This window comes from Notolabrus celidotus, chromosome 6 (genome assembly GCF_009762535.1).
Source record: "Notolabrus celidotus isolate fNotCel1 chromosome 6, fNotCel1.pri, whole genome shotgun sequence".
NCBI classification, from domain to species: Eukaryota; Metazoa; Chordata; class Actinopteri; order Labriformes; family Labridae; genus Notolabrus; species Notolabrus celidotus.
In genome coordinates, this window is record NC_048277.1 from 22,531,095 (window position 1) to 22,556,860 (window position 25,766).

Below are 25,766 nucleotides of genomic sequence, written 5' to 3' on the forward strand. Positions count from 1 at the left end.
CCAGTAGGTGGCACTAGTCTACTACTTGTGAGAGTCGAACAACTCCACTGTGGATGATGTCCACGTTATTTTTTGTATTTACTATTAATTGTATTTTTTGTGTTTCAATATGTTTATTAAGGAAAACAAGATCTCAAAGCATCCAAATAGACATTCAATTTTCATATAACAGTACAATTCAAAGGCTTGATCTCACAAACTACAGTATCACTGATTTGGATTTTTCATTCCTTATCATCAGGCAAAACTGTCTTCATCAGGGAATTAAGTTAACAGTAGAACAATAACTAACCCATCCTCAACCCTCCCAAGGAGTGCTACCTGACAATGTGCAAAGAGTCGATCATTTCAGCTCTGCAAAACGGAGATCAGTAGGTGCCAAACAGGTCTGTTTTTAAGAATAAATCTAATTCTATCTAAATTAAGTGTTTCCGTCATCTGTTAACCATAATTTGAGAGTAGGTGCTTCTTTTTTCTTCCAAAATAGGAGGATCAGTTTCTTAGTAGTAAGCAGCCCATAAGATAAAAGGCATTGCTTAGAGACATGGAGATTCCTGAGCCCCTCCGACACCCTAAAGATGATCAATACGGGATCAGGTTTAAGCTCCACCCCAAGAACTTGTGAAGTAAAATTAAAGATATCAATCCAGAAAATCTGCAAGCTGGGACGAAATAACTGTGTGTTAAAGTTGATTCTGTTGAATAATTGTATTTTTTGAACTAAGCCAATTTTTATTAAACACCTGCTCATTTTCTGTGGATGTGCAAAAGGTGTTAAGTATATATCTATGCATGACAGGTCTAAAAATAAGACTTTTTAGTCATGATAATACACATAATAAATTTTATGGTATAAAACAAGTAGAAACAGCTCAAACAATCATTCGATTGGGTTTTGCAAAAGCTCAACATACATAGAAAGCATACAGCATGGGACACATCGACTCCCAAAATTATCCAGCAATGCAACATGGTAAAAGCACTGCTCTCGGCATAAATACAGGCTACAACATGGTACAAAATGCACACTGTGCAAGTAAAGACATCTTTCAACCAAACTGAATGGTGTCAGAATGGATAAAGGTTTTCATACCACTCACATGTATCATCAGTAATCCAATGCATAGGATGAAATAGAAATTCAATAAATACCTCACACTGCAGCACAGGGCATGTGTGTCTGGCAATGATACTTATCAAGCATTTGGATATAGCTGAGCAATTGGAAAAACCTACAAGACATTAGGCATGATAATTCATACAACAAAAAGTTGCTAAATGTTGCACACAAATGTGTCCAAAATAGCCCCACTTAAATGGCATATTGTTTTGGCTGCTTCTTCAGGCTCATTGATTTTTCTGTTTGTGAAATAACATGAGTGGCTCTGTTGTTGAGGAGTCTGCATTCATGGAGAACATCTGTGGAAACAGAAATGTACATATTGTTGCTTTGACAGCTGTTAAGTTTACATATAACATATAGTTTTCTTTTAAAATATTGTGTCTTACCATTAAACTGTTTGTAGGCTTCATCAATAATGGCATTGGTTGATCGCTTTATCTCCCAATAATTATCTTCCACCCATGGTTTGCATTCGGTGTGTTCAACAAGCTGTCCATTCTTGTATAATCCAGCTAAACATTTACAGAGAGATTAATTCAGTGGGTTAGCTAAACTGTACTTGAGCAAGCAGTCTGTATTCTTTAGATATCACAGTTACTACACCAATTGAAGATTTTGTGTCAGTTAAAATTTAAAGTTAAATGAAAAGTTAAAAACCATGATATAAAAGCACGGTAGTAAGCTAATGTACCTTTAATGGTATCATCAATATCTTTGCATAATTGGTACAAGTCACTCCCACGTCCAACAACTCTTTCACCTGCAATGCAAACAGATCTTTAAAATACAGAACACACAGTAGCTTCTTTCAAAAAGTCTGTCCAATGCAACATGTACTTCTATTGATATTCCTTACAGTATTATAAAGCTGTACAAGGACAAAAGGGTTGGGCAATGTCATTGTGACGCATACCCAGCAACTGAGCCAAAGCAATGTCTGGGTAAATGGGGGAGTCTGCAGGACAAGACAGGGCTCCATGTGTGTGTGTGAGTGCGTGCGTGTTGCTGATGTCCTTGTTTACACTTCATGCTTCTTTTGCAGTGCTGTCTTAATTTATTCACTGGGGCAGAAATATGCCAGGGTTCTTTGGTTGAGGATAAAAAGACGAAGATTGTATCATTGTGAGACTCTTATAGGCATTGTTTCAGGATTTTATCAAATAAAAAATGGTGACAATTAGGCTAGGCCAAAAACTAAAGTCAGATCTGAGCAAGAATTTCAGTTTGTGCACTAAGGTTTCAGTTTGCAATTGGCCTTTTTTCAAACAAGTGTTATTCAACAAAAACAACAAAAGAAGTCCATCTTACCATCCAGCACCTTGATGTTGGGGAACATATCAAGAATTATGTTTCTATATGATGAGCTCCTGCAAACTGACAAACAGTACAGAAATCATTGTAAATTCACAAAGTAAATGATTTTCTTCCAATGGATTGATTCCAAAGAAGTAAACAAAACTTACTTGGATTACTGTAATTGTAAGTGTTGTCTTTAAAACGAATATTTTCTAGTTTTTTCAAAGATTGAAGGCAGTGAAGGTTCTCAATGCTGTTGAAAAAACAAAACTGATAAATTATTTCCAGTTGTTTACACATCCATCTTTTAATACTGTCCTTAAAAACTATGAGTAGCAATCAGTGACATTTAATTGTATGTACACTACATAATCATTAACATCCAAAGAGTGACACATTGACATTATTATTCATGCAGGGTAAACATCCAGTGATTAACAAGTCATACCTGGAGATGATATTACCAGCCACATTTAGGTGCTGTAAACTCTCACAGTTGCGCAGGGGGTCTAAAATGTCAAACACAACAACACATTAAGAAAAACTAGAGTTATTGTATTCATGGCAGGTACATCTTTAATAAGAAAATATACTGTGATTGCTTCAAGAATATTTTGCTCTTTAAATCTTACCTATATTGGAGATCCTGTTGGCCGACAAATTGAGTACAGACAGAAGCCGAAGGGATGTTAGAGCATTTAAGTTAGAGACGTTATTTCCAGAGAGGTCCAGTCTCTCTAAACTCATACACTCCCCAATGCATCCAAGATCATGTACTCCTGAAAGACAAACACAACCTTAATATATAATAATACATTTTCAGACATATTTTCAATAGTAATATATTGAAGTAATCTTACCAAGACCTCTCAATTTGAGAAACAGTATTGATTCCAAATCAAACTCTCCTGTCCGTGCCTTGAGCAGCACCGCTGTTATCTTCTCTACGTCTGCATCTGGAAGAGATGGAGCAATAAGACTGCAGCACAAAAAAACAATTTCACTTTCTTACTCTTCAGCAACACGGACACAGACTCCTTATTCGTGAGTCAGCGGCTGCAAAAGCCAAACGCTGGAAGCATAGTGTCTATTCCAGTTACAACTGGAGCAATCAAATTACCCATGCAATAATCTGTACATAGTAAATACCAATCCAAGCAGACCGTGAATTTTAATATCTGGCAGCAGCACACTGAGCTTTTCCTCAGCCATCTCCAGATGATGGGGTCAGACAAGGGATGATGTGCTGTTCTGTGCCTTGTATGTCACGGTGTAAGCTCGCCAGCTGCATGCATGGATAACAACTGAGGAAGTTATATTTGGTCTTTATTTCCTACGGCAGCATCAGTCCCTTACTCAAACTACTCCACATGAATACTCTTCCACAAGCCTGCACAAATGGAAACACTGATCCCCCGAGGACAGCAGCGTCACTGAAAGAGCAGACTCATCAGGTTAACTAGAAATAATGGCACTGGGTCTGAATTCTCTGAATTTATCTTGTTATTATAAGACCTACGTCACTGTTTGATTCACTTTAAATGCACATTTGGCAAGGAGTGGAAGACAGGGTGCCACAACACAACTTTCACAAGGGGGAACGATTATGGAGAGGGATAAAGCCACCAACACAGGGATGCATTTTGTTTACACTTTCAGAAATGAAGGTGATATGTTATGCTTAGCTTGACTGCTAACCACAGGTAAATAATGTTAGCTAGCTACCTGCGGGTCGTGATGTTGACTGATTTCATGAGGATGATTCAGCTGGATGAGAGTGGGGTGGGTTATTCAATGAAATGGTAATTATTCGTCCCTTTTTGCTCTGGTGATGACGCGGAGGATGCGTTGTTAGCTACAGCTTAGCTAGCTAGCAGAAGCCGCTAATGATGGCTAGCTAAGCGACGTAGCAACAAGCTCTCCAATACAACTTACCTTGCTCTTTATCTCGCTTAGAGTCCATCGCACACTACTTTGATACTCAGAGAGCTCTCTGTCGCAATTAAAGCGAGGTTTTTTAACCTGGCGGTGGGAAGGCAAGAGGGTGGTTGTTTAACGGGAGTGTGAAATTGGCATCTGTCCTGGGGTGTAGTCAGGACACGCACACTGTAGTGCTGCTGCTCAAGCACGCAGGTGGATTAGACGGACCTCAGTCTCTGCAGTCCAGCGAGGAACAAACACTGTGCAGACGGCGGGGAGAGATGGAGACGGGGCTGGGGAAATGCTTTCGGATTTATGTATCGCTTCTGTGCAACAGGTCTAATTAAAAGTTTTGTTCTTATTGCAAAACTAGTGAAAATATTCCTCTGTAGGATTTTGTTTTGGTAGGATTCTGATCTCCTGTCATTTTATGTTCCAATGTACGGTGACCCTGAAGGACAAAACACATTTACTAAAGATGAAACACTTTTACAAAGTTGGAGTCAAATTTACTTTTTGGAAAATAAAATTACATCAGCACAACACTTTTACCAAGGCCAAAACAAATTTACATTTAAGAAAACAAATTTACAAAAGAGGAAACACTTTTACAAAGTTGGAGACAATTTTACAAACAATGGAACACTTTTACCATTTCTGAAACAAATAAATATTCCATTTTTATGGAAAGGGAATGTACCAAATACTGGAAGTGATTGAGTGAGGGGTCATTTAGTTTGTTTTGATGGAGAGAAACCAAACAGAGATGGACATGGCGTACATATTAGGACATCCTCCTCGGGTCTCTTATACCCCTTTTCGACCGGGTTAGTTTCAGGGCCGATTCAGAGCCGGCTCTCAACTGAGAACCGTTTTTTTGTGTTTCGACTGTGAGTGAACCGGCTCCCGGCTCCCGGCTGGGAAAACCGGTTCGAGAGCGGCTCCAACTCTTTGCTGGTCTAGAACCGCAAACCGCTTACGTCAGGGGCGGGGTGCGGGGTTGCCGTGATCAAAAACACAACCAAACGTGCTTCTGCCATTGTCCTGCAGCGATAAAATAAGAAAGACTAATGGATTCCAAGGCAAAGCAGTAGACGGCCGAGGAGACAAGCTGCCGTTGTTCGGCATCTTTGTTGTTGTGAGGGAATGTTCACACTAGTGCTGCTGGGAAAAGCGGTCACGTAAATCTGACGTCATGACGTGCCTCTTCTAGGGGTTCGAGCAGGTGGAAACACAAACGGGTGCCGTGTTGGTTCGCGAGTTGGTTCGCGAGTTCAACCAGCTCCGAACCAGCGTGAGCACCAGCCCGAAATACAACCCAGTTCGCGTTGGTCGAACTGTGGTAAGAGAAAGGTGTCAGACCTCAGATGAAAAAGCATCATGTCTCCGGAAAAGCTCCATCATATCACTGCAAAACCTTCATCATGTGTCAGAATTCAGATGAAACGGCCTCAGACCACATAGCCTCAGGCTAAGCGGAGTCGGGCTAAAAGGACTCAGACTTAACGGTAAAAGTGTTAAGTCCTTTGTAAAATTGTCTCCAGCTTTGTAAAAGTGTTTCATCTTTTGTAAATGTGTTTTCTTAAATGTAAATTTGTTTTGGCCTTGGTAAAAGTGTTTTTCTGATGTAATTTTGTTTTATAAAATGTAAATTTGTCTCCAACTATCCATTTAGGAATTAAATAAACCACAAGAATATGCTAAGTTTGCATGAAGTGGAAAAATAGTGCCAGTCATATTATTTTATGGTTTCTCATAGGACTCACATTATCACATCACATTATGTCCCAAGAGCGAGGCTCATAACTCGAGGGGACCGAGCCTTTGCGGTGGCTGCTCCTACACTGTGGAACAGTCTGTCTCTGAATATCAGGACTGCTCAGACTACTGAGAGCTTTAAATGGTTACTTAAAACACACCTCTTTGCATTGGCATTTAACACTTGTTGAGCGAGACATCCAACATTTTATCTTGCTATCTATCTATTGTGTTTTTTAAAATAGCTACTCTTTTAAATTATTATTCTATATTTTTTTAACTATTTGTTTTTGTTGGTTGTGTTTTAAGCGTGTACAGCACTTTGGTCAACGGCAGTTGTTTTAAAATGTGCTATACAAATAAAATTTGACTTGAGTTGAGAAGTGTAGCCTATTATTCAAGTAGCCTATCGGTTAGAATTAGTTACTCTGAGAGGCACCCTACTGCAGGCAAGATGGCGCCGCCACAACATCCACACCGGAAGTCCATACCGGAAGTCCATACCGGAAGTGATTCTTTAACCCCCTCTCTACCCAATGCCGGATGCTTCGAACTGGAAGTTTCTTCTTCGTGTAGCGTATTGATTGCATTAGTCTGTCGCTGCTAAATCAATTAGCAGAAAGCTAATTGTGATAGAGAGAGTGAGTGAGAGAGATCCCGCTGTGTATGAAGAACAGAATAATGTAGAGTGTTAGTGTGTGTGGGGGGAGGGGATGAGAAGGAAAAGACTGTAAGTAAGAGGGAAAATACACTCAAGCTGTACACAGAGATCTATATTCACCACAAAAACAACAGAGGCTCCCCAGAAATGTGTACTGTACATCTATCATCAGTGGCTGACAGTGGTGCCTCAAGTTGAAATATTTTAGTCCTAATATTCTATGTTGATTTGGAGTTTGTAATAGCAAAAGTGCATTGTTCTTTTTCAAGTACAACATTATCAATACAAAAGGGTTAAGACATCATACATATAACATTAAAAGAACATAAAATAAAGTATAATTCTACATTTCAAGTAGGGGTTGGATGGAAAGAAACAGTAGCTATGTATACATTTGCAGTTTTTCTAGTCATTCTAATTGAAGGTTCCAACTTCAATGTTTTCATGGACGCCAAATAAAGTGATCTTGTTAAGACAGTGGTGTACATGCATCAAGCATTCAATCTGAATAAAACTGTTTGACAAGCTCAGAGTGTTTACGCCCATCTAATGTCTCTAAATAGAAGGAGAAACCATTCCCTCCGTTTGTTCTTGTGGTTAATGAACACCCCTGTCACTGTGTCATTGTAACGTGTTACAAATTATGTTAAAAAAGAAACAGTCACCACACACCTCTACATTTTCCTCCTCCACTCGCCCCTGCACCATAGATAACATTCTGCTCTTCTCTCGTGACTGTGGATCTACTCTGGATCTGTATTTCATTCATTCATTAATCTATACATGTGATCACATAGGCAGACAGCATGCAAGGTAATTTGGAACAAACACTACAGCAAACTTAGATAATGTGACAAGTCCCCATGGAAAGAGACTCCTGCACGCTGCACAGTTATCATAATGAACCTGTGGGGAACAGCTGTGCAGGAAGGAAGAGGGGTCACTGGGGGAATCAGTCAAAGGCAAGCAGGTGTGCAGGGGCAGGACACACACCACAGGTGAGGTACAGTCAGGCTAACACAACATAAAATAACATATGACCCAGACAAAACAAGAGAGGCATATGCAGATGTCATCACGGCAGCATCATAATCAGCTTTAAGTATTTCAACACACACTCGGAACAAAAGGCTGTGCATGGCTGAGACGTTAACACTATAACTTAGTGATTCGTGCAGGCTTCTAAGTAACTTGAATTCTCAACAGCCTATACACTTTTGGAGTCAATCAACTAGTCAATAATACTGATACGATTAAAATGTAAGTGCAAAAAAGTTCATAGAATTACGCGTAAACCTACGTGTTTTTGAAGGCTTTTATTTTGCGTTCACGTTCCTGTTTTTCAAGGCTTTTATTTTTTTTGAAGGCTTTTATTTTTGTAACTTCTGGTATGGACTTCCGGTGTGGGTGTTATTGCAACGTTTTTAGCTTTGTAACTTCCGGTATGGACTTCCGGTATGGACTTCCGGTGTGGATGTTGTGGCGGCGCCATCTTGCCTGCAGTAGGGTACTCTTGGTTACTCTTGCTTTGACTAGCCACTATTTATTTGTTTTTTGAGGAATAAGAATCAGCTCGAAAATCTTAATGGGATAGCATCTTTATCAGCACTATGTTTCATTCATAATTATTATTTATTTATTTATTTGAGTTCCAGTTGGGTTGTCTCTCCTCCGGTGAGCATCAGCATGCCTCAGCAGCAGCAGATCAGTTTGCAGTTCTTCCTCCCTCGGCTCCGTCACAGCAGGACTCTGCTCCTTTACCTGTCGTTTTTCGTGTTTTGTCGTTTTCGTTTTTTTAAGAGTCCCGCATTTTGCAGCCATGGCGGACATCTACTGTAAGGACGACCAATACGACTGTTTGTGAGAGTTTGCAGCCTCCTGTGCGGGGGCTGTTGTCTCCGTGGACGCACTAAATGATTTTCATTGAGAAAAGGCTTCGGACGTTCAGTGTTGTGAATGTGCTCGAGTGATCATCAATGGTTTGATTAAGATGGGAAATAAACAAACAATATTTACCGACGAGCAACTTGATGCATACCAGGTAAGTATGCATGCACGTGTGAACCTGCAGCATGAAGGATGTGTGATCAGCTTCAGTCTAAAAATTGCCAAATTTAAAGACATTTTTTTATGTTAAAAATACATTCAGTTCAATTTAACATTATTTTTTTCTGATGACAACACATCAGTCTTACAATTTAGCCCCATTCATTTTTTATGAAATAGAAAACAAAATGTTGACTATTTTGTTAAAATATAGGGAGAAAGCAACAACATATGTTTTAAAAATGTTCCCAGGCTCGGTGGTAAATTATGGGCAATCTATTCTTTACTTAAAGTTACTCAAATATTTAGATAATCCTACATTTTCGATCCAGTTGAATATATATATATATATATATATATATATATATATATATATATATATATATATATATATATATATGTGTGTGTGTATATATATATATATATATATATGTATATATATATATTAACCTTTATTTAACCATTGATCCCATTGAGATCAAATATCTCTTTTCCAAGGGAGACCTGGCCAAGATAGTCAGCAGCAAAAAACACAAAGTTACAGACATAGACACACAGAGAACCGAAGTACACTTTACAACATAATATTTCCTAACAGGTAAATCCAGTGGTTACTGTTTTCAGTGTAACCATAGGATCCCTACTATCACCAGACCCGGCTCCTTTTCATCCCTGTAGCAGTAATCCAGGGTTTTTTTCCTGTGAAGAAATGTGTCTCCATGTGCACAGGTTTACCATGTGATTCAGTGTGGGCTTAATAATTGATGCCAAGCCGCTGCGATATGCTGTGAAACTCTACTCTCAGGAGACTGTAAAGTTCTCAAGAGCCTCTCTGGTTACTCCAGTTGCTCTTTAAAAGCTCTCCCAAGGATGTTGTTGCTTTCTGTTTGCCTTGGTAACTATCTTCCCCTTGGGTTGATTTCTTTTCTTTTTAGGATCAAATATTGAAGATATAATATCATCTTCAACATCAGATGACTTGGCCTGAGTGTTATACCTTCTCTCTGTGTTGTCTTTACTTGTTGTATAATCTTACATGATGAATTGACGGAGACTATTACTTTACATATGCTTACACAAAACCATTAGTGACCAATAGACTTTCATTGGGCATGTCTTGCCCTGAGTGGGTGCTCTGAGTTGGTCCCAAGGGAAGCAAGTTTCTCTTTCTTTCACATTTTCTCAGCAGCAAAACTCAGAGTAAATGAACACAAGGGAAAATATAAATTAGGGTGCCTCCCGTAGGGTTGTTGGATGATGTGCGTGCCAACACTTTCATGTCAGACAACAGCAGATCATGTTCCCCTGCCTCATCCTCACTGTTGCAAAGTGGCAGGTGACAACACTCACACAAGCCATCGTTTAAGAGACATCAGACACCTTGACACACATTCACAGTGACGATTGTTAATGTGACCTCAGTGGAACTGTAATGGTGCCTTCTATGATTCATCGTTGAGTCATTGGGAGTTTGAAAAGGTCTTTTTGTTGAACTTTAAGCAACTGCAGAGCTGCCTCCCTTTAATGCATTTGAATATGTGTCATGTTTGTGTTTTCTCATTGCAGGACTGTACATTTTTCACCCGCAAAGAAATTCTGCGGTAAGACTTAACTTCGCTCTTGATTAACAGATTTACCATCAGTCAGTTTCAAACTGCTTTTACCATGAACAAACTGTTTCCAAAATGTACTTCACCTGTCTCTTATAAGCATTTTATTATCTGCCTGATCTTTGCACTGATGTTAAGATGTGTTTGGAGGGGTTTTTATACAGTATAACAGTTACAGATGCAGTCACAGAGTATTTTCAGTACAGTGTTATGGTGTTTTCATGTCATCATTCAATGGCTGCTGAATTTCCTTGTAGACCTAATTTCACATCCTACTTGACGGTATATTGCCATCATACAGCACCCTCCTTTAAATGATTTAGGCTTTAACATATAGCTGATCAAGACACTTTTAGTGAAAAAAAAGGGCATTAATTGCTTTGTATGTTAAGCATTTTCAAATGAAGATATAGATGTTCCTCTTCTCTAGCATCCTCTAAAGTCATATTGACCTTTTGACTGGGGTGTTGTTTTCACCGCCAACCAACACAGTGTCACATTTCTCTTTCCTTCAACATGTGTAACCCTAACACTTTAAAAAAATCTATCTCTTGATGATAGCACGGGGTATCATGACTCACTGGGTAGCATCATTTCTCTCCTCTTGTCACTCACCTCCTCAATGTGGCATAATAACGATATAGCAAATGACGTTTCAGTTTAAGGAAATCAGAAATGAAAGCTTGAGTTTCATTGTCATTTGTCAGGGGTTTTAGATGTTTGTAGATAAAGAACTACTTAAATAAATTAAAAGCCAATTCTTAAGAGATTTTTTGTGTAACATTAGGTAAAATATTTGAATCAAGGGATTACAGGCCGCAATTTAGGTAGATTAGCTGCCATTATCCTGTCAGTAAGATACATTTTGTAGTCTTTATCAAAAAAAGTAAAGACCACATTTTTGTCAGGAGTATTCCAATGAGATTTCTGAAATCGTTTGTTTACGTGCTTGACACAGTTTTCTTAACAATGAGTCTGAAACAATAGCATATTTATCTCCTCCCTTTTCCCTTATGAACACATAGTGAGCATTGCTTTTACTCCTCCTCTAAGATATTCAATTAACTTGAGAGGCCTTCATTGAACTGGAAACATAATTGACTATCAGCAGAGGGCGTAATAAGGCCCACACTTAATGATCATCATAAAACACTCCCTGCTTCTGGTCTCAGTTGCAACAGTAACAGCACAGTTACGTAACATCAGAGAAACAGGTCATTAATGTTTGTCATAAGGATACTGATTTGTATCAGTTCAGCCTTATGATGTATCTTTGCACAAACAATACATTATATAATTTCTGTGTTTGTATCTTAAAATGAAAAACCTGATTTTCATTGTCCTGCTTAACATCGTTCAATCTGCTGAAGCTGAGCAGTCCACAACACTCATCTCAATAAGAGATGCAGATTTTACATATACCTTTTTTGTGTTTTACAGTTTACCTATGACACTCCATCATTTTGACAAGTTTATCTCATTTAATTGTGTTGAGTTTGTCCTCTAAGACCAGCGTCTCCGCTGATAAAAGGCTCTGTCTCGACTGGAGACTGAAGATAAGCACTGGCTTTCAAACAGCCTCCTTGTAATTTTTGACATGATTGACAATAATGAATTACATAACATAAAAGGTTTGAAAGAGACTGACAGGATAGATTAACATGGTTGGAGAAGAAGAATAGAGTTTCAAGAAAAACCTGATTGTCCCGGAGCAGCATCTCAGAATAATCAGACTAAGTCACCTTAAACTTCATCCAACTCAATGTTGTAGAGGCAACTTCATGTTTATTTTGGCCATATTTTTGATAAATAAATGAAAAACTGTCAGTCAAGAAAGGTGTAACATTTCACTTTTCAATTCAATTCGATTCAATTTGCTTTATTGGCATGAACAAAGACATGTTGTTGCCAAAGCACATAAAAGTCATACACATATACATTACATATGTATTCATTACATATTCTATATATTACATATTTTATACGCATTAATGAACGATGGTGTCACCCATACAGCATATCTCAATGTCCTCACTTGACGCGGTACTCTCATAAAACCTTCACCTAAAATCAAATATTATGGGATGGTGCGTCCCTCAGGCTGTGACAGGCAGACGCATATTTAGCAGCCAGAGGAGCTGCTGACCCTTCCCCCAGAGAACTGACAGTTTCTCTTCTGGGGTTAATGTTGGGAAATTTGTTACTATTTTAGTAATTTCCCTGTAGTGGGAATCTCTTAGTAAAGAGAACTTGCTACAGTGGAGGAGAAAGTGCATCTCTGTCTATATGTCCCCTGTAGAGCAGTGAGCACATATTTCACTTTCATGTTCTTATTTAATCATCTTTGTCATGTTTTTATTTATGGTCATTCTCATCATTGTCATGCCATATCCATAGTTACACATATTTGTAATGTTTATTACATGATTGTAACTAAGTACGATTTTCTCCTTTTTCTTTATGTGAGTAGACTAAGAGAAAACTTTGTAATTTTTTTTATTATAGGTTGCATGGAAGATACCATGAGTTGGCTCCACATCTTGTACCAATGGACTACACCAACGATCCGGACTGTAAAGTGCCTTTAGCCTTAATAGTCAGCATGCCAGAGTTAAAGGTAAAACATCCATCTTTACATTAGGAGTCATGTGTCCTTATTTGTGGACTGTTTCCAAATGGATCAGCTGTTTTTTGTGTACCTTTTATTTGAATATGCCTCTCAGGCTTTCTTTGGATGTTTGGATTGTGCTATTAGGAAGCTAAAACAAACATAGCCTCCACTGCTCCTGTTGGCCGACACCCAATCAATACACTCTCTCTCTGTTAGAGGAATTGATTTTTTAACCATCATCAACGCTGATCTGATTGCATGATAGCACATTCCATGAGCTTATGGAAGTTAATGTGCCATGTAGCTCTCAGGCTCATCACCATGATGCTCTCCCTCCTTTTTGAAAAGATTAGCTTTTTCTTTTTATATGGACATGTTTCGTGACATCACAGCCAGAATTAATTCTGCTTTTCTCCTCCGGACAAAAGTACCGCAGTTTATATGGAGACCTTATCCACTGAGGGTTTAGCACAGAAACTCATAATGCGTCCTTACCCCGGGCATAATTGGCTCTTGCCTGTTAAACTGTCACATGATTCCAAGGTCTGAGAGGATGGCAGGAGGAAGATGAAGACTACCAACGGCAGGACTGATGAGGCCAAGACAATAAAAAGTCAACCAATGTTCTCTGCAGCTTCATAAATACATTTCCCAGTCAGTTTTAATGAGCTGTGTTGAGTCAACTGTACTGATTCAAATTGCTGTCTTTGCTGAGTTTGTATTGAGCTCAAACATGCTAACCATGCTCTGTTGCCATATCGCTAACAGGTATAAAATTAAAGGAGATTTGAACTCTCTTGTGATTGCCTGCTTTCCCCTGAGGATTTATGACAAGGTCTGTCAAATCAGCTTATTATGAAGGATATAAAATAGCAACTTATGGTTGAGCAACAGAGGAGAAAATATTTGCTTCACCACAGAGTTGCTGAGCTGAGTCTGGTTTTTTTTTGTTGATGAAACCAAGCCTTAGATCAGCAGGAAAGCACCAACCAGCTTGCAGCTTTGCAGCTTATGTATGGAAGCAAGCAAGCAAGTTTCTTCTTATTGTATCAATAATAGAAAGTAGTCACTAGTCGAATACAAATATGTAAACAAAATAATGAGAGAAAGGTAAATTGTTACATGTTCCCCTCTAAAAGCAACGGCTAAACTATAAGAATATGAAAAAAATAATTAAATATGTAATAAAAGATATAACAGCAAGAAATGCATATGACATTTTTTTCAATTCAGAAAATTGGTCTAGGTGGCACCATGTTTTTGCAGGGATGAAATGGGTCCCCAGACAGATCTCTGGGGAACACCCAAGCAGCAACCTCTTGTCTGAAAATATGAGTCCAATGCGGAAGTGTTAAAAACTGCAGTTCATCAAGGATCCGCTTGAGGCTTGCTTTGGAAGTATCAGAAACCACATACACACCAATTCAAAAAAGCCGATCTTTACAGCAGAAATAAAAATGTTTACAGCCTGGTACAAAAGACGAGTGTAGTCTGGATAGCTCATTTCTCAATCGGTTTCTCAATGAAGGCACAGCTGACTTGATTGACAGGCAGGAACACTGGGCTAGGAGGCTCAAAGCCCGCCTCTTTACGTCACAATAGCTCGACAGCAGTAATATGGCTGCCGTCGACGATTGGCCTCAAAACAGCTCTTCAGAGACAGATGGGTGATGTCACGAATACTACGTCCATATTTTATACTGTCTATGGGAACACCACATGATGAAAGAACTATGTCCAGCAGGAAATATTACAGAGAATCTTAACTTTAGTTAATATGGTCCAACACTAACACTGATGTATGATGATGTCACTTTTCTCTTAATCTGTAGGAAAACCCATTCCGCAACAGGATTGTTGAGTCTTTCTCCGAGGATGGGATGGGGAATCTCAGCTTCAATGAATTCGTCGACATGTTCTCAGTCCTCAGTGAGACGGCTCCCAGAGAACTTAAGGCCATTTATGCCTTTAAAATATATGGTATTGACCAAAACATGTGTTATATTAAACTTCCTAGTACTCGATCATTTTCTCTAAAATCCTGTTTTCCATAACAGATTTCAATGTGGATAACTACCTGTGTAAAGAGGACCTTGAAAAAACTCTGAATAGGCTGACAAAGGAGGAGCTGACCCCTGAAGAGGTGGATCTGGTTTGTGAGAAGACCATTGAGGAGGCAGATTTGGATGGAGACAACAAACTCTCCTATGCTGACTTTGAAAATATGATAACCAGGGCTCCTGACTTTTTAAGGTAATCAATTAAGGCTTACTTATTTTTGTATAATTTTAATCTTAATAAAAGCAATTTTCAATATATTTTGTCTTTGAACATGAAAAGCAGTGGCAAATATAAAGCTAGTACCTTCATGCTGCGGTGCAGCACATTTTGCATCCCTGGTTGGCGACAGTTTTCATTACCCAGGTGGCTGCTTATCATTTCATCATTTAACTGTCAGCCTAACACCAACACTTAAATCCTGAGACATCAGTATGCCACTGTGTGTCATTAAAATGCATTACTGCTCTCTGATTTCTGTGTGTTCATACTCACATTTACACTACTTGTGTTTTTTTTCTGCTCCCTCATTGTCTCTTTTCTCTCTCCAGCACTTTCCATATACGAATCTGATTTCAACGTTTTCATTGTCGACAGTGTGGTGAACCTTTAGGACTCTGCACCCTGTCCTGGCCACAGCACAGTGCCTGTTTCCCCTGTCCATCGACAAAAAACACATGTATCAGTCAGACAGCAAAAAAACTGAATACAACTGATTCTCCTGGATACTGACGTCCTTAACTGTGGATGAAAATGTATCATCTTTTTACCAGTTTTGAAAGGGCTTGACCTCAAATGGTCTCATGTTGGGAGAAAAGGCTATTCCTTCCATATGTTATGGATGAAAAAGTGAGGAGTGAGCCAGACTGCCTATGAAGCACACTTCTGAATGCATTAAATGCTTATCTACCTATATTCCATATGGGATACTCCCAGTCAAGTCTTCCTACCATGACACACAAGACATTAAGTATTGATAAAGCTAAGGACAAAGCTTGAAGTTAATGAAAGCACAGTGTTGGCATTAAGGCATGCAGACGTTTTATATGAGCTATATTTATACATGCTGTGCTTACTGTCATTTGAAGTTATTTCTGTATGGAACTGGAGACTGACAATCATTTCTTACTGTTCTCTGATTAGACAAAGGGCTCTCTCATCTGGACTATTTCTGTAAGCTGTCATCTTTTGCCTCAGCCATTATCATGAGATTTTACACACAGCCATGTTTTTTGGATTAAGGCATTACAGTTTTTAATGCTCTTTCAGGTATTTATCATATGTTGAATAAACATTTTTTTTCTCTTTGTGTTCCGAGTGAATTATTTACTTGTGAGGTCTGTTAACTCACACATAATGTGAAAAATACAGAAGAAAGAATAATGAATTAGAGACTTAAATTTGTTCATTATAATCCCTACTTCTCCCTTTTACTGCATTCCACCCAGCAGCAATGATAAGGCAGTGTGCACAGTAAATATCAGGAAATGCCTCTGCCTCTGCAAAGCCCATCATATGAGCTGTAATAACTTGTTAAGCAGGATGTGATCATTAGCAGCAAGCTGCCTCAGCACTCACAGGCGTGATTACATCCTGCACACGCAGTTAATCTCATCAGGAGAGAGCTGGTACAAACGGTGGCCTCCATCATGTCGGATGAAGATTAAAAAGTGCTGGTTTGGGGGTACACATTTGCATCAGGTTCATGTGGTTTTACAGTTTATTTTTCAGCTCAAGGTTTAGTAGTGTGTCCTACTTAAGGTTTAAGGTTAGATCTTGTGTTGCAGCAAAATAAAAAACGCTTGCAGATCAACATATAGGTTAGAGTGCACAAAACAAAGCCCCATTTGTTGATAGTATTTCTGTTATCATGGATTCAGGTGTGAAAAAAACAGGAAAGTTGGTAGCGTCTGATTTTGCCTGAATGTGGAGGATATTGAAGCTGCTTTAACAGTGTGCAGTCATCAGCACACTTCACTTATCTCCACTCCACTCCTTTATATGTGCAGGATCAAATACTCTGAGTGCAATACACTGCTGGTCCTGTAGCTTCATTAATTACTGGTCCCACAGAGAACATCTGTTAATTATGATTCCAACAGAGACGCTTCTGGTGTTCAGTGATACAGGGGCTGTAAAGCAGCCGCTACTGTAAGGAACTGATTCTGAGCTTGAGAGAGGCCAAACAGGGTGTGAAACTCACATTGATTTCACCCCACGGCCTCCTTGTCTGGTTTAATCTGATTTAAAATGGTGCCCTCAGCTTTCACAGCACAGTGACAGAAGAGGCTGCTCAGTCTGAGGGAGCTGGTGTTGCTGTTCAATGTCTTCCCAAAATGCTTTTTTGGTACATTTGTATCACCACTCTCTCTGTCTCTTATTCTCCTCTATCCCTCTTTCCAGACCCAAGTCGGTCCAGGCAGATGGCTGTCTAACAGGAGTCTGGTTCTGCTTGAGGTTTCTGCCTGTTAAAAGGAAGTTTTTCCTTGCCACTGTAACTAGCTAAATACTGTGAGGTGCAATGCTCATGGGGGTTTAAGGTGGGGCAAGACTGAATCTTACTCAGTCTTGGTGTTGGGTCTCTGTTCATAATTTGACATAGAGTGGTCTAGACCTCCTATGTTTGTAAAAGCATCTTGAGATAACGTTTGTTGTGATTTGGTGCTATACAAATAAAGATTGATTGAAAATAAGTACTTATTGTTTATAAACAAGAAGGTGATAGTTTAATCACATTTTATTGAGCATTTATAAGCAGTTACTAAGCAATTATTTAATGGTTCATAGCACATTATTACATACTTCAGTATAGAGCAGGGGTTCCCAAAGTGTGGGTCGGGACCCCCTGGGGGTCGGGAGACAAAAATGGGGGGTCGTGAAATGTCTTCAAGAATTTTTGTTTAAAATGTATCTAAAAATATCTATTATTATTATTATTATTATTATTATTATTATTATTATTATTATTATTATTATCATTTTTTTTATTTACCTTGTTTTCTTTTGTCTATCTTCCTTTTGTTTGAACTGATTATTATGATTATTTCTTTATTATTATTATTATTATTATTATTATTATTATTATTATTATTTATTTATTTATTTATTTATTTATTTATTTTGTACTTTTTTGTATTGATTTATTTTTTCTTCTCTTTGTTGGTTTTGTATTACTTATACATACTTTGTTAACTTGTGGTGAACAAAGGAAGGCTGAAAAAATTCCAATAAATAAAGTTGAATGACAAAAGTTATCTAAAAATAGTAAATTTTACCCATTATAGCAAAAATATCAACACAAATAGTAGCTACATTTGAAATAAAACCTTGAAACTAGAAAATGTAAGGACTTTTCTGCCTTTCTTTGTTGTCAGATGACTCCTAAGTTTAGGGTTAGTGAACAGATCATTATCAAAAGAAACAGCAGCAGTAGGTTAATTCATAAAGGCACAGGAAACACAGCCACATGCTCATATAGGTAGGGTCATTGGCTGCAGACCAGCTAAATGAAGCCACATTAAATCACTTTGAGGGACAGTGGGGGTCACGAGTCTTTTGCACCTTTGGGGTCGTGGGCTGAAAAGTTTGGGAACCCCTGGTATAGAGAGCACATACATAGACATAGATTAAGGTCCAATATGTTTGACCTCTGTTACTTGTGTGTACACTCTGGAGAAAATTATTTGATTATATAATATTTGATTTCACATGTAAAAGTTATTACAAGTGATCTGAATACTCTGATGAAAGTAATCTACTTACATTGAATCAAATTATAAGAGTAGAAGAGTAATCTGATTACATTTTAATTGAATACTTTGGGGAGAGTAATTCGGGTACATGTAATCCGATCTATCTGGGGAAAGTAATCTGATTACTTGTGATCTGAATTCTCTGGCAAAAGTAATCTAATTACTTGTAATTTGTGTTAGCTAAATATGCTTTCTGGGTGTGGTTTTCATGTAAGCTATTACCAAACACATATGCTTTTATATTCTCTTAATTGCCTTATAGCTGTATTTTCTTTTTCATGTGTAAATGAATAAATACAATATCACAGTTGTAAAAAAAAATACATTTAAGGTAACTTGAATAGTCTTAGAAAATAAACTTATATACTGTAAATTCTTAATACTCTGGTTATAGTGATCTAAATTAATGTAATCTGGTAACACATGTAAAAGTAATTCCTTTTTTTGCACTTTTTACCTCTCCCTTTTAAACTCTGTAAACCACTTTTTACACAAGTTTTGAAGTGCACATTGTCTAACTGTCAAACCTTTTCTTATTATGAGCACTTTGAAGCAGGACTTAAAGCCTTTCATGAGCTCTTCATATTGCGTTCTTTCCCAATGATGCTTTGAAATCCTTATGAAATTCAGTCAACAGAGCCCTTCAATAGCAGTCATCTATGTCTAAGATGTGAAGCCAGACTTTTATGAAAGGATTTTATATTACCTTGTATTTTTTTTAACTTTAAAAAGTAACACAACCAAAGGACCAAACAAAACATGCAAAGATAGCTGCTAGAATCCTGCTGCAACACATCCCAAACAGTCTATTTAACTGGAGTACAACCTCTGACAAGGCAAATACCCAATCATTGTTAAGGATTTTTGGGCGGCCTCTGGGCCAATCAGATTTTAAGGGGGGCCATGGCTGCCCCCTGGAAACGCCTCTGCAGCACCTGCAGGGAAAACACCTAATTTTACTACATAATTTAGCCTGTGTTTTGCAGCTGTTTCTGTATTTAGCTGCTCTTAAAGATAACCATGACGAGTGTTCAGGCACACAGACAGTCCTACTGTGTTTTTTTTATCAATGCCACTAAAAATAGTAATAGAGTCGAAGAGCAGCACATGATAGAAAACAAGGAAAAGTGTTTTAAACATGCTTGACCCACTTCCCTATTGCTGTCATACACAGAATCTAAAAAACTTTATGCAAATAAAATTTCCAGTAAATGAAAAGCAGCATTGATGCTAGTACAAGAGAGGTTGAATATGTTAGAAAGGTAAGTTTTAAACACAGTGCAGCCTTTCTCATGACATTATACAGATACAATGATGGTTCTATACAGAACATCCCAGTGCACTTACCACCGCTTTAAGAGCAAAATGTCAAAATTAAATGACTTGGAAAAGGATGATGGGTTCATAATGTCTCATTTATGAAGTTTTGCTTAAGCACAGTTTGTTTGGAAAAAATCCAGCTTACACTTTATTTTTCATTTAGCATAGTTTCTTTAATGTGTAAAAGTGAATGTTACTGCATCATCATTTTAAATAAATACATAGAATAATAATTTTATAAGTTATGAACAAGTGGGCACATGCCAGTCATTTGAAAAAGTGGCGGTTGTTAGTTATTTGAAAGTCCAGATATTAGTGTTAAAGCAAAATTAGTTAATATTTCTTGAGGTCCTTACAGGGCAATGTTTTCACCACTTTCTCTTGACGTCAGGGAACAGCCATTTCCACTTGTCGTTCTGCATGAAATAAAAGGAAAATGATTGTTGAATAAATAGGATGAACATTAACTCTAGTAATTATTTCATTTTACTCAAAAGTGTTAAAATGAAATAATTTTGGTTACATTACTGACCTTTAACCCCCAGGAGCAGTGGTTATTTTTGGGTCTGATGTCCTCAAGAGGCTCATAAGTGTTGCTGTTGGGTTGGTCAGAGTTTTCATTTTCAGGAATCAGCTCGTACGGATTACAACGAAGGTTCTGGCAAACCAGAGCATCAGTGGTGACCTCAGCATACACTGACTCATGGTGGTGCTCTGATATCATTGACCTTGGCTCAGATGCTGCAGTATGAGGACTACCAGGCCTGCCAGCCAGGTGATAAACAGCACCGTCACTTTGGAGCTCCAGGCTGTGGCAGCTTCTCGGCCTGCTGCACACGTCTGTCGTCTCTTGCTTTGGGCTGCAGGACCCTCCTTGTCCGGCAGGCCTTGAGGAAAGTCTTGGTGGCGTGTGTGGAGGTGCACTCAGCCTGTAAGACTTCTCTCCATAAGAGCTGTCATCCAGAAGAGGTAAAGATCTGCTCTTGCTGTCCAGCAGGCTCAGCTGAGGGTAAACAGAGCCAGGTCCAGACAGAGAAGTAACAGTACTCATGTCCTTAAATGCTTCTGTATTGTCCTGAGGGAGGTGTTGGGATCTTGGTTTCTCCCTGGGTGACTGTTTCCTGAGCTGAGCATATAAAACATCCCGGTTGTTTAGCGGGGCAGCATCAAGGTTTCTGCTCCTGCGAGGCAAGGGTGGTACCTCCTGTTTGATAAGACAAGCAAGGCTCTTCCAGTCAGCATGGGAATATTTAAACATTTACAGTTTCAGGGTAATATTGTTTTGAAAAAATGCACTCACCTCTGGTATCCTGACAGTTTTTGGTGGCCTTGTAGGAGGCTGCTCTGACTGTTGTTTTTTCTCATTTTTCACATCTCTGATGGTGGCAGCAGGTTTTTCTTTCGGGCTAACCTTGATGATATCATACAGACCTTCATTCAGCGCCTGCAAAAACAAAACTCCTGTTAGTCTTTCAGTCTCACAGATCAACATCATTTTTGATAAACAAAAAGGTGAGTCGCGTGTTGTGACGTACCTCAAAACACGAAGATGTCAGCAATTCTCCAAACGGCTGAATGGAAGTGGTCTTGTAGTACTCTATTAAGTCAAAGATTGTGTCGTGTCCGGCGGTGTCTCCACAGACAGCAAACTGCCCTGATGCACTTTGGTTGATCACAAAATGCCGACACCGGTTCCTGCCTCTGCAACAGGAAACAAAATGTCCGTTAAAGCCTTGACTCTTCTTTTATGCCGCATATTTTCATCAGAGCAGTCTTTTTTTAACCTCAGAAACCAGAACAGCTGAATACATCTACAATCATGAAACAACATGTGCTCTTTTGGCTGAAAAGTTCTGACAAATTCAACAGAAGTTTGGTTCAAATTATGTAGTTTCAGCTTTAAAACTATTCTCTGATAAAGTAATCTGCTGGAAACAGTCCAGGAGAACTTGACTTTACTTTTTGTGGGGTCTTAATACTCCTACTGAGTTTTTAAAGTGTGGCTTATTTCCAAATGTGCTCACTCTGCAACAGAGGTGTCAAGTAACAAAGTACAAATACTTCGTTACCTTACTTAAGTAGAAATTTTGGGTATCTATACTTTACTGGAGTAATTATTTTTCAGCCAACTTTTTACTTCTACTCCTTACATTTTAAAAATAGCCTCGTTACTCTTATTTAATTCCGGCTTGTTTTCATTCCGGTTTGTCATCATTAAAAAAAAACACAAAAAAACAAAAACCTATCCAGATAAATGGCACCATCCGGATAGAGTGAATTTGATTGTGGTTGGATGAGAAGTATAAACATGATACCATTCCGACACCCTATTGGTTGGTTTGTACGCAATCCATTGCACCTTCACATGACACAAATCACGTCGGTCACACTCCAGCAAGGAAATAGCAGACGCATGTAACTTTGTGGGAAGATGTCTGTGGCAGAGACTCAAGAGAACTCAGTAACGTACTAATAACAAACAGTAGTACACATATATGGTTCTTTAATGTTTTTGCATTGTATGAGAAAGCCTTCATTTTCAATGGGCATAAATTCGGCTGAAATAGGTGCAACCCAAATATTTCAACATTAACATATTAATATAACATTATAGTCATTATGGCCTTTAGAAAAATGTTTTTGAGGAGGTGGGGTAGTGCACTATAAGCCCCTGTGGTGCAGCCTACGCTTTTGTTCTTCATGGTATTTTTTCCCCTTACATTACTTTTACTTTGATACTTTAAGTAGTTTTGAAACCAGGACTTTTACACTTTTACTTGAGTAAAAAGCTTGAGTTGATACTTCAACTTCTACAGAAATCTTTTTAAACCCTAGTATCTATACTTCTACTTGAGTAATGAATGTGAATACTTTTGACACCTCTGCTCTGCAACAGGTTTCTCAGAATAACCAAATACTCACTTATAAGACAGTATGTATCCAATGGCTTTATCACTGAGGCGGATCAGGAAACAGCCCAGCTCCTTTTCTCTGAGTATCTCTTCAGCATCTCTGTGGAAAGACAACAAAGAACATAAAAACCTGAATTTAGAAAATGTGAATTTACTAAAAGTGTTTCTCATTCAGTCTGACTTTACAGGAAAAATGGCGCTGGAATTTCCCATGTTAGTGTATTTCACCTTGGAAATTACATCGATTCAAAGACGGATCGCTTTGCTTTCATGTCTTTTTAGTTAACCTCTTCTTTACCGAAGCAGTACTTTTCTGTGGGTGTGTTTTTACGGTAAGTCTGTCAGATCAAAGGTCAGCAGGTTAACGTGGCTGTGTGTCACAGAAGAGGACATTTACTTAAGGAAAAGTGAATCCACACTCCTCTAGACAAGAAAATGGTGCCCCAAAAATAATAAGCTTTAAGTACTTAACAGGTAATTTCTAGATATTTGCTTCACAAAAAACACTGCCTCATACTTTAATAATAAACCTTTATTTAAAAGATTAGAGCTGAAGTTATAAGCTATTTACATATTTTTACTTTAAAAAAATCACAGTGTCTTTCAAAAATGCAGTATTTGATAATTTTCTGTTGAGAAATTGTATTCAAGAATAACACAGTGTCACTTGAAGGGACTTGACTTCTTTGTTATTAATCACAAAAGCCAAATATGAAAGTTTTAATTCATCCTTCTAGAGAAGTTTGACAAAAAAAACTTCAATATTTCTTTATCCTCACACTAATAATTTTACTGCGTGAACTCTTACCGTCTCGTGATAAAGCCCAGAAACCATGAAGGGAAGAATCCATTGTGGGCGATGAATGGCACTTGAGTCTCTATGAACCACTTTGAGGCCAGTTCCCTCAGTCTCCCGTAAGTCTTTTCGGAGTATGAGTCCACTGATGATTCCCTTTGTTCCATCCTCACCCGGTCCTAATGGAAAGCACACAGATGGCCAGTGAAGACAACTAGCATTCATTACCTTACAGTTACAGTGAGGCCTTTAACAGTCTGATTTGCTTATTTTCCAGGAGGCGTCAACCTGAGAGCACAAGTTGCTCTATGTTCTTTAAATTTTTGCTTTTACAGGAAAAAAACTCCAAATGCATGTGTACACTTGCCATTTAATTATATATGGTAGAGTAGTTATTTTCTATTAAATAACTTATTTTATAAATAAATAAATAAAGCTTCACTTAAGCATTTAACTTTATATTTTGGATAAGATTCTACAGCATATACAGTTCACTCTCATTCTAAAAATTACTTGTCATTCAGCAAAACTCAAACCCATCTGCTCGAGGAGATCAGGTCTGCTGAGTCAGTGAGCTTATTTCTTTAGCTTGACTTGAGTGTGTTTTTATGATCCGCCTGTTTTATTTTGCTGCCTATGTAAAGCACTTTGTAACCTGGTTTTGAGAAGTGCTATACAAATAAATTTAGTATATTATTATTATTATTTACACTGACCTCTTCTTTCATTTCACAATGAGGTAAAGCAAGCCACTGATTTGCATGCACACACACAGTTCATGAGTTAGTCTTTACAGCAGACAGGAATCAGTTATGGTGGTAGTATCACTAACCTTGAAGCAAAATGCCAGGCAGGTTCTGAAGCTGGGAGATTTTTATTTCTTTGTTCCTTCGTTCCTGAACCTGAAAAGTGTAAGATCCTTTCAGATTGTGGTGTGTGTTTGTTCTTCACAAAGCAATTCCTTTCAATCCCTGAAAAAATAACAAAAAGTCAAACAGTAAGACATTATTTTGAAATAAATATAAGCTTAGTAACTGTACATTTTGTTCTGAAAGGAGAGCATACCTTTCCTGGAGATTGGCAGGCTCTGGTTTGAACCTGGAGTCATTTCAGAAATCATTCAAATGCGTCTCTCTCAACCTCTAAAGGGTCTTTTACCTCCAACTGAAGTTCTTCTGAGGGAGTTTGACCCTACATGGGAGATATAGACACATGACATTTACAATTACACACTTTCTTTTCCACCAGCTTTGGAAAGCATCGGTACTGAGGCAACGGCACAGCAGAGTTCAAACAACTCATTTGCATGAGCGAGATGGCTAAGGGCTTCTGAACAAAGCCGAGCGCTTCCTGGAGAGAAACGGAAAGTAAGCTGTACAGAAACTGTGGTCTGTGTACGCACAAGTGCAGGAGATGTTTCACCCACAGACTGTCTGATTACTGTAGTCACTGGAGATTGGTTGCGTCAACAGTTGATCTTCTGTGTGGCTGTATTTTTAACTGAATGTTTTCACCCAAAGAATGGAAATATTTAGGAGATTTACAACTCTAATACAATGCCATAAATCCCCACTCTGTTTCAAATGTTGTCGAAAAATAATGGCTAACTCTTTCCCCATGGATAAGAGGTTATCATGAGTCACCATCATTGGTTTTAGTGAGAAATTGGAACACCAAGGGGGGGGGGGGGGGGACAGTAACTGAAACAGTCTGTGTCATACAGACAAAAGTGAATTTCAGAAGATTCCCTGATGTTTGTCCCGGCAGTCAGCTGATTAAACATGACTCTAAATATGTGATCAGTGTGTGCAGTGCCTCAAAACTGTATACCTTATGACAGGAACAATACCCAGCTGCCACTTGAGGCCAATGCAAAATAGTTGTACTTTGGTATGGTTCAGAT

The 25,766-nt window shown here is 38.4% G+C and overlaps 3 protein-coding genes across 5 annotated transcripts; 1 reads left to right on the forward strand and 2 right to left on the reverse strand.

The window, feature by feature from the left end:
* Window positions 1–827: 827 nt before the first annotated feature.
* Window positions 828–4,737, reverse strand: lrrc61 (leucine rich repeat containing 61). The gene is made up of 9 exons (XM_034686575.1): window positions 4,355–4,737; window positions 3,280–3,375; window positions 3,052–3,198; window positions 2,868–2,928; window positions 2,587–2,672; window positions 2,432–2,497; window positions 1,815–1,883; window positions 1,510–1,635; window positions 828–1,419 (listed from the first exon to the last, which is right to left on the reverse strand). Exons 1-9 carry the CDS (start codon window positions 4,380–4,382, stop codon window positions 1,313–1,315), a joined length of 786 nt encoding a protein of 261 aa, XP_034542466.1. The 5' UTR covers window positions 4,383–4,737; the 3' UTR covers window positions 828–1,312.
* Window positions 3,695–16,389, forward strand: cib2 (calcium and integrin binding family member 2). Of its 3 annotated transcripts, none has more exons than XM_034686577.1 (6): window positions 3,695–3,873; window positions 10,371–10,405; window positions 12,920–13,031; window positions 14,858–15,005; window positions 15,083–15,278; window positions 15,635–16,348. In XM_034686577.1, exons 1-6 carry the CDS (start codon window positions 3,790–3,792, stop codon window positions 15,654–15,656), a joined length of 597 nt encoding a protein of 198 aa, XP_034542468.1. In that variant the 5' UTR covers window positions 3,695–3,789; the 3' UTR covers window positions 15,657–16,348. The 3 variants fall into 3 exon arrangements, with proteins under 3 accessions (XP_034542468.1, XP_034542469.1, XP_034542470.1); XM_034686578.1 differs by lacking the exon at window positions 3,695–3,873 and adding an exon at window positions 3,906–4,201; XM_034686579.1 differs by lacking the exon at window positions 3,695–3,873 and adding an exon at window positions 8,212–8,799 and having other exon boundaries at window positions 15,635–16,389.
* Window positions 16,390–20,329: 3,940 nt separating this feature from the next.
* On the reverse strand, window positions 20,330–24,992 carry LOC117814728 (SH2 domain-containing protein 7-like). Its single transcript, XM_034686210.1, is given in 9 exon segments — window positions 20,330–20,571; window positions 20,688–21,359; window positions 21,456–21,599; window positions 21,691–21,856; window positions 23,078–23,167; window positions 23,876–24,042; window positions 24,696–24,739; window positions 24,742–24,834; window positions 24,929–24,992. Coding segments are annotated over 9 exon segments (1,479 nt in total). The 5' UTR covers window positions 24,984–24,992; the 3' UTR covers window positions 20,330–20,523.
* Between the last annotated feature and the right edge of the window lie 774 nt (window positions 24,993–25,766).

Bases quoted from the DNA above. Each gene is read 5' to 3' on its own strand.
- lrrc61 (XM_034686575.1), bottom strand. From the start codon at position 4,382: ATGGACTCTAAGCGAGATAAAGAGCAAG. The intron at 3,376-4,354 runs GTAAGTTGTATT...CATCTCTTCCAG, and splicing joins TAAGCGAGATAAAGAGCAAG to ATGCAGACGTAGAGAAGATA. The intron at 3,199-3,279 runs GTAAGATTACTT...TTTGTCTTTCAG, and splicing joins TCTCAAATTGAGAGGTCTTG to GAGTACATGATCTTGGATGC.
- cib2 (XM_034686577.1), top strand. From the start codon at position 3,790: ATGAATACTCTTCCACAAGCCTGCACAAATGGAAACACTGATCCCCCG. The intron at 3,874-10,370 runs GTTAACTAGAAA...TTCTCATTGCAG, and splicing joins TGAAAGAGCAGACTCATCAG to GACTGTACATTTTTCACCCG. The intron at 13,032-14,857 runs GTAAAACATCCA...CTTAATCTGTAG, and splicing joins TCAGCATGCCAGAGTTAAAG to GAAAACCCATTCCGCAACAG.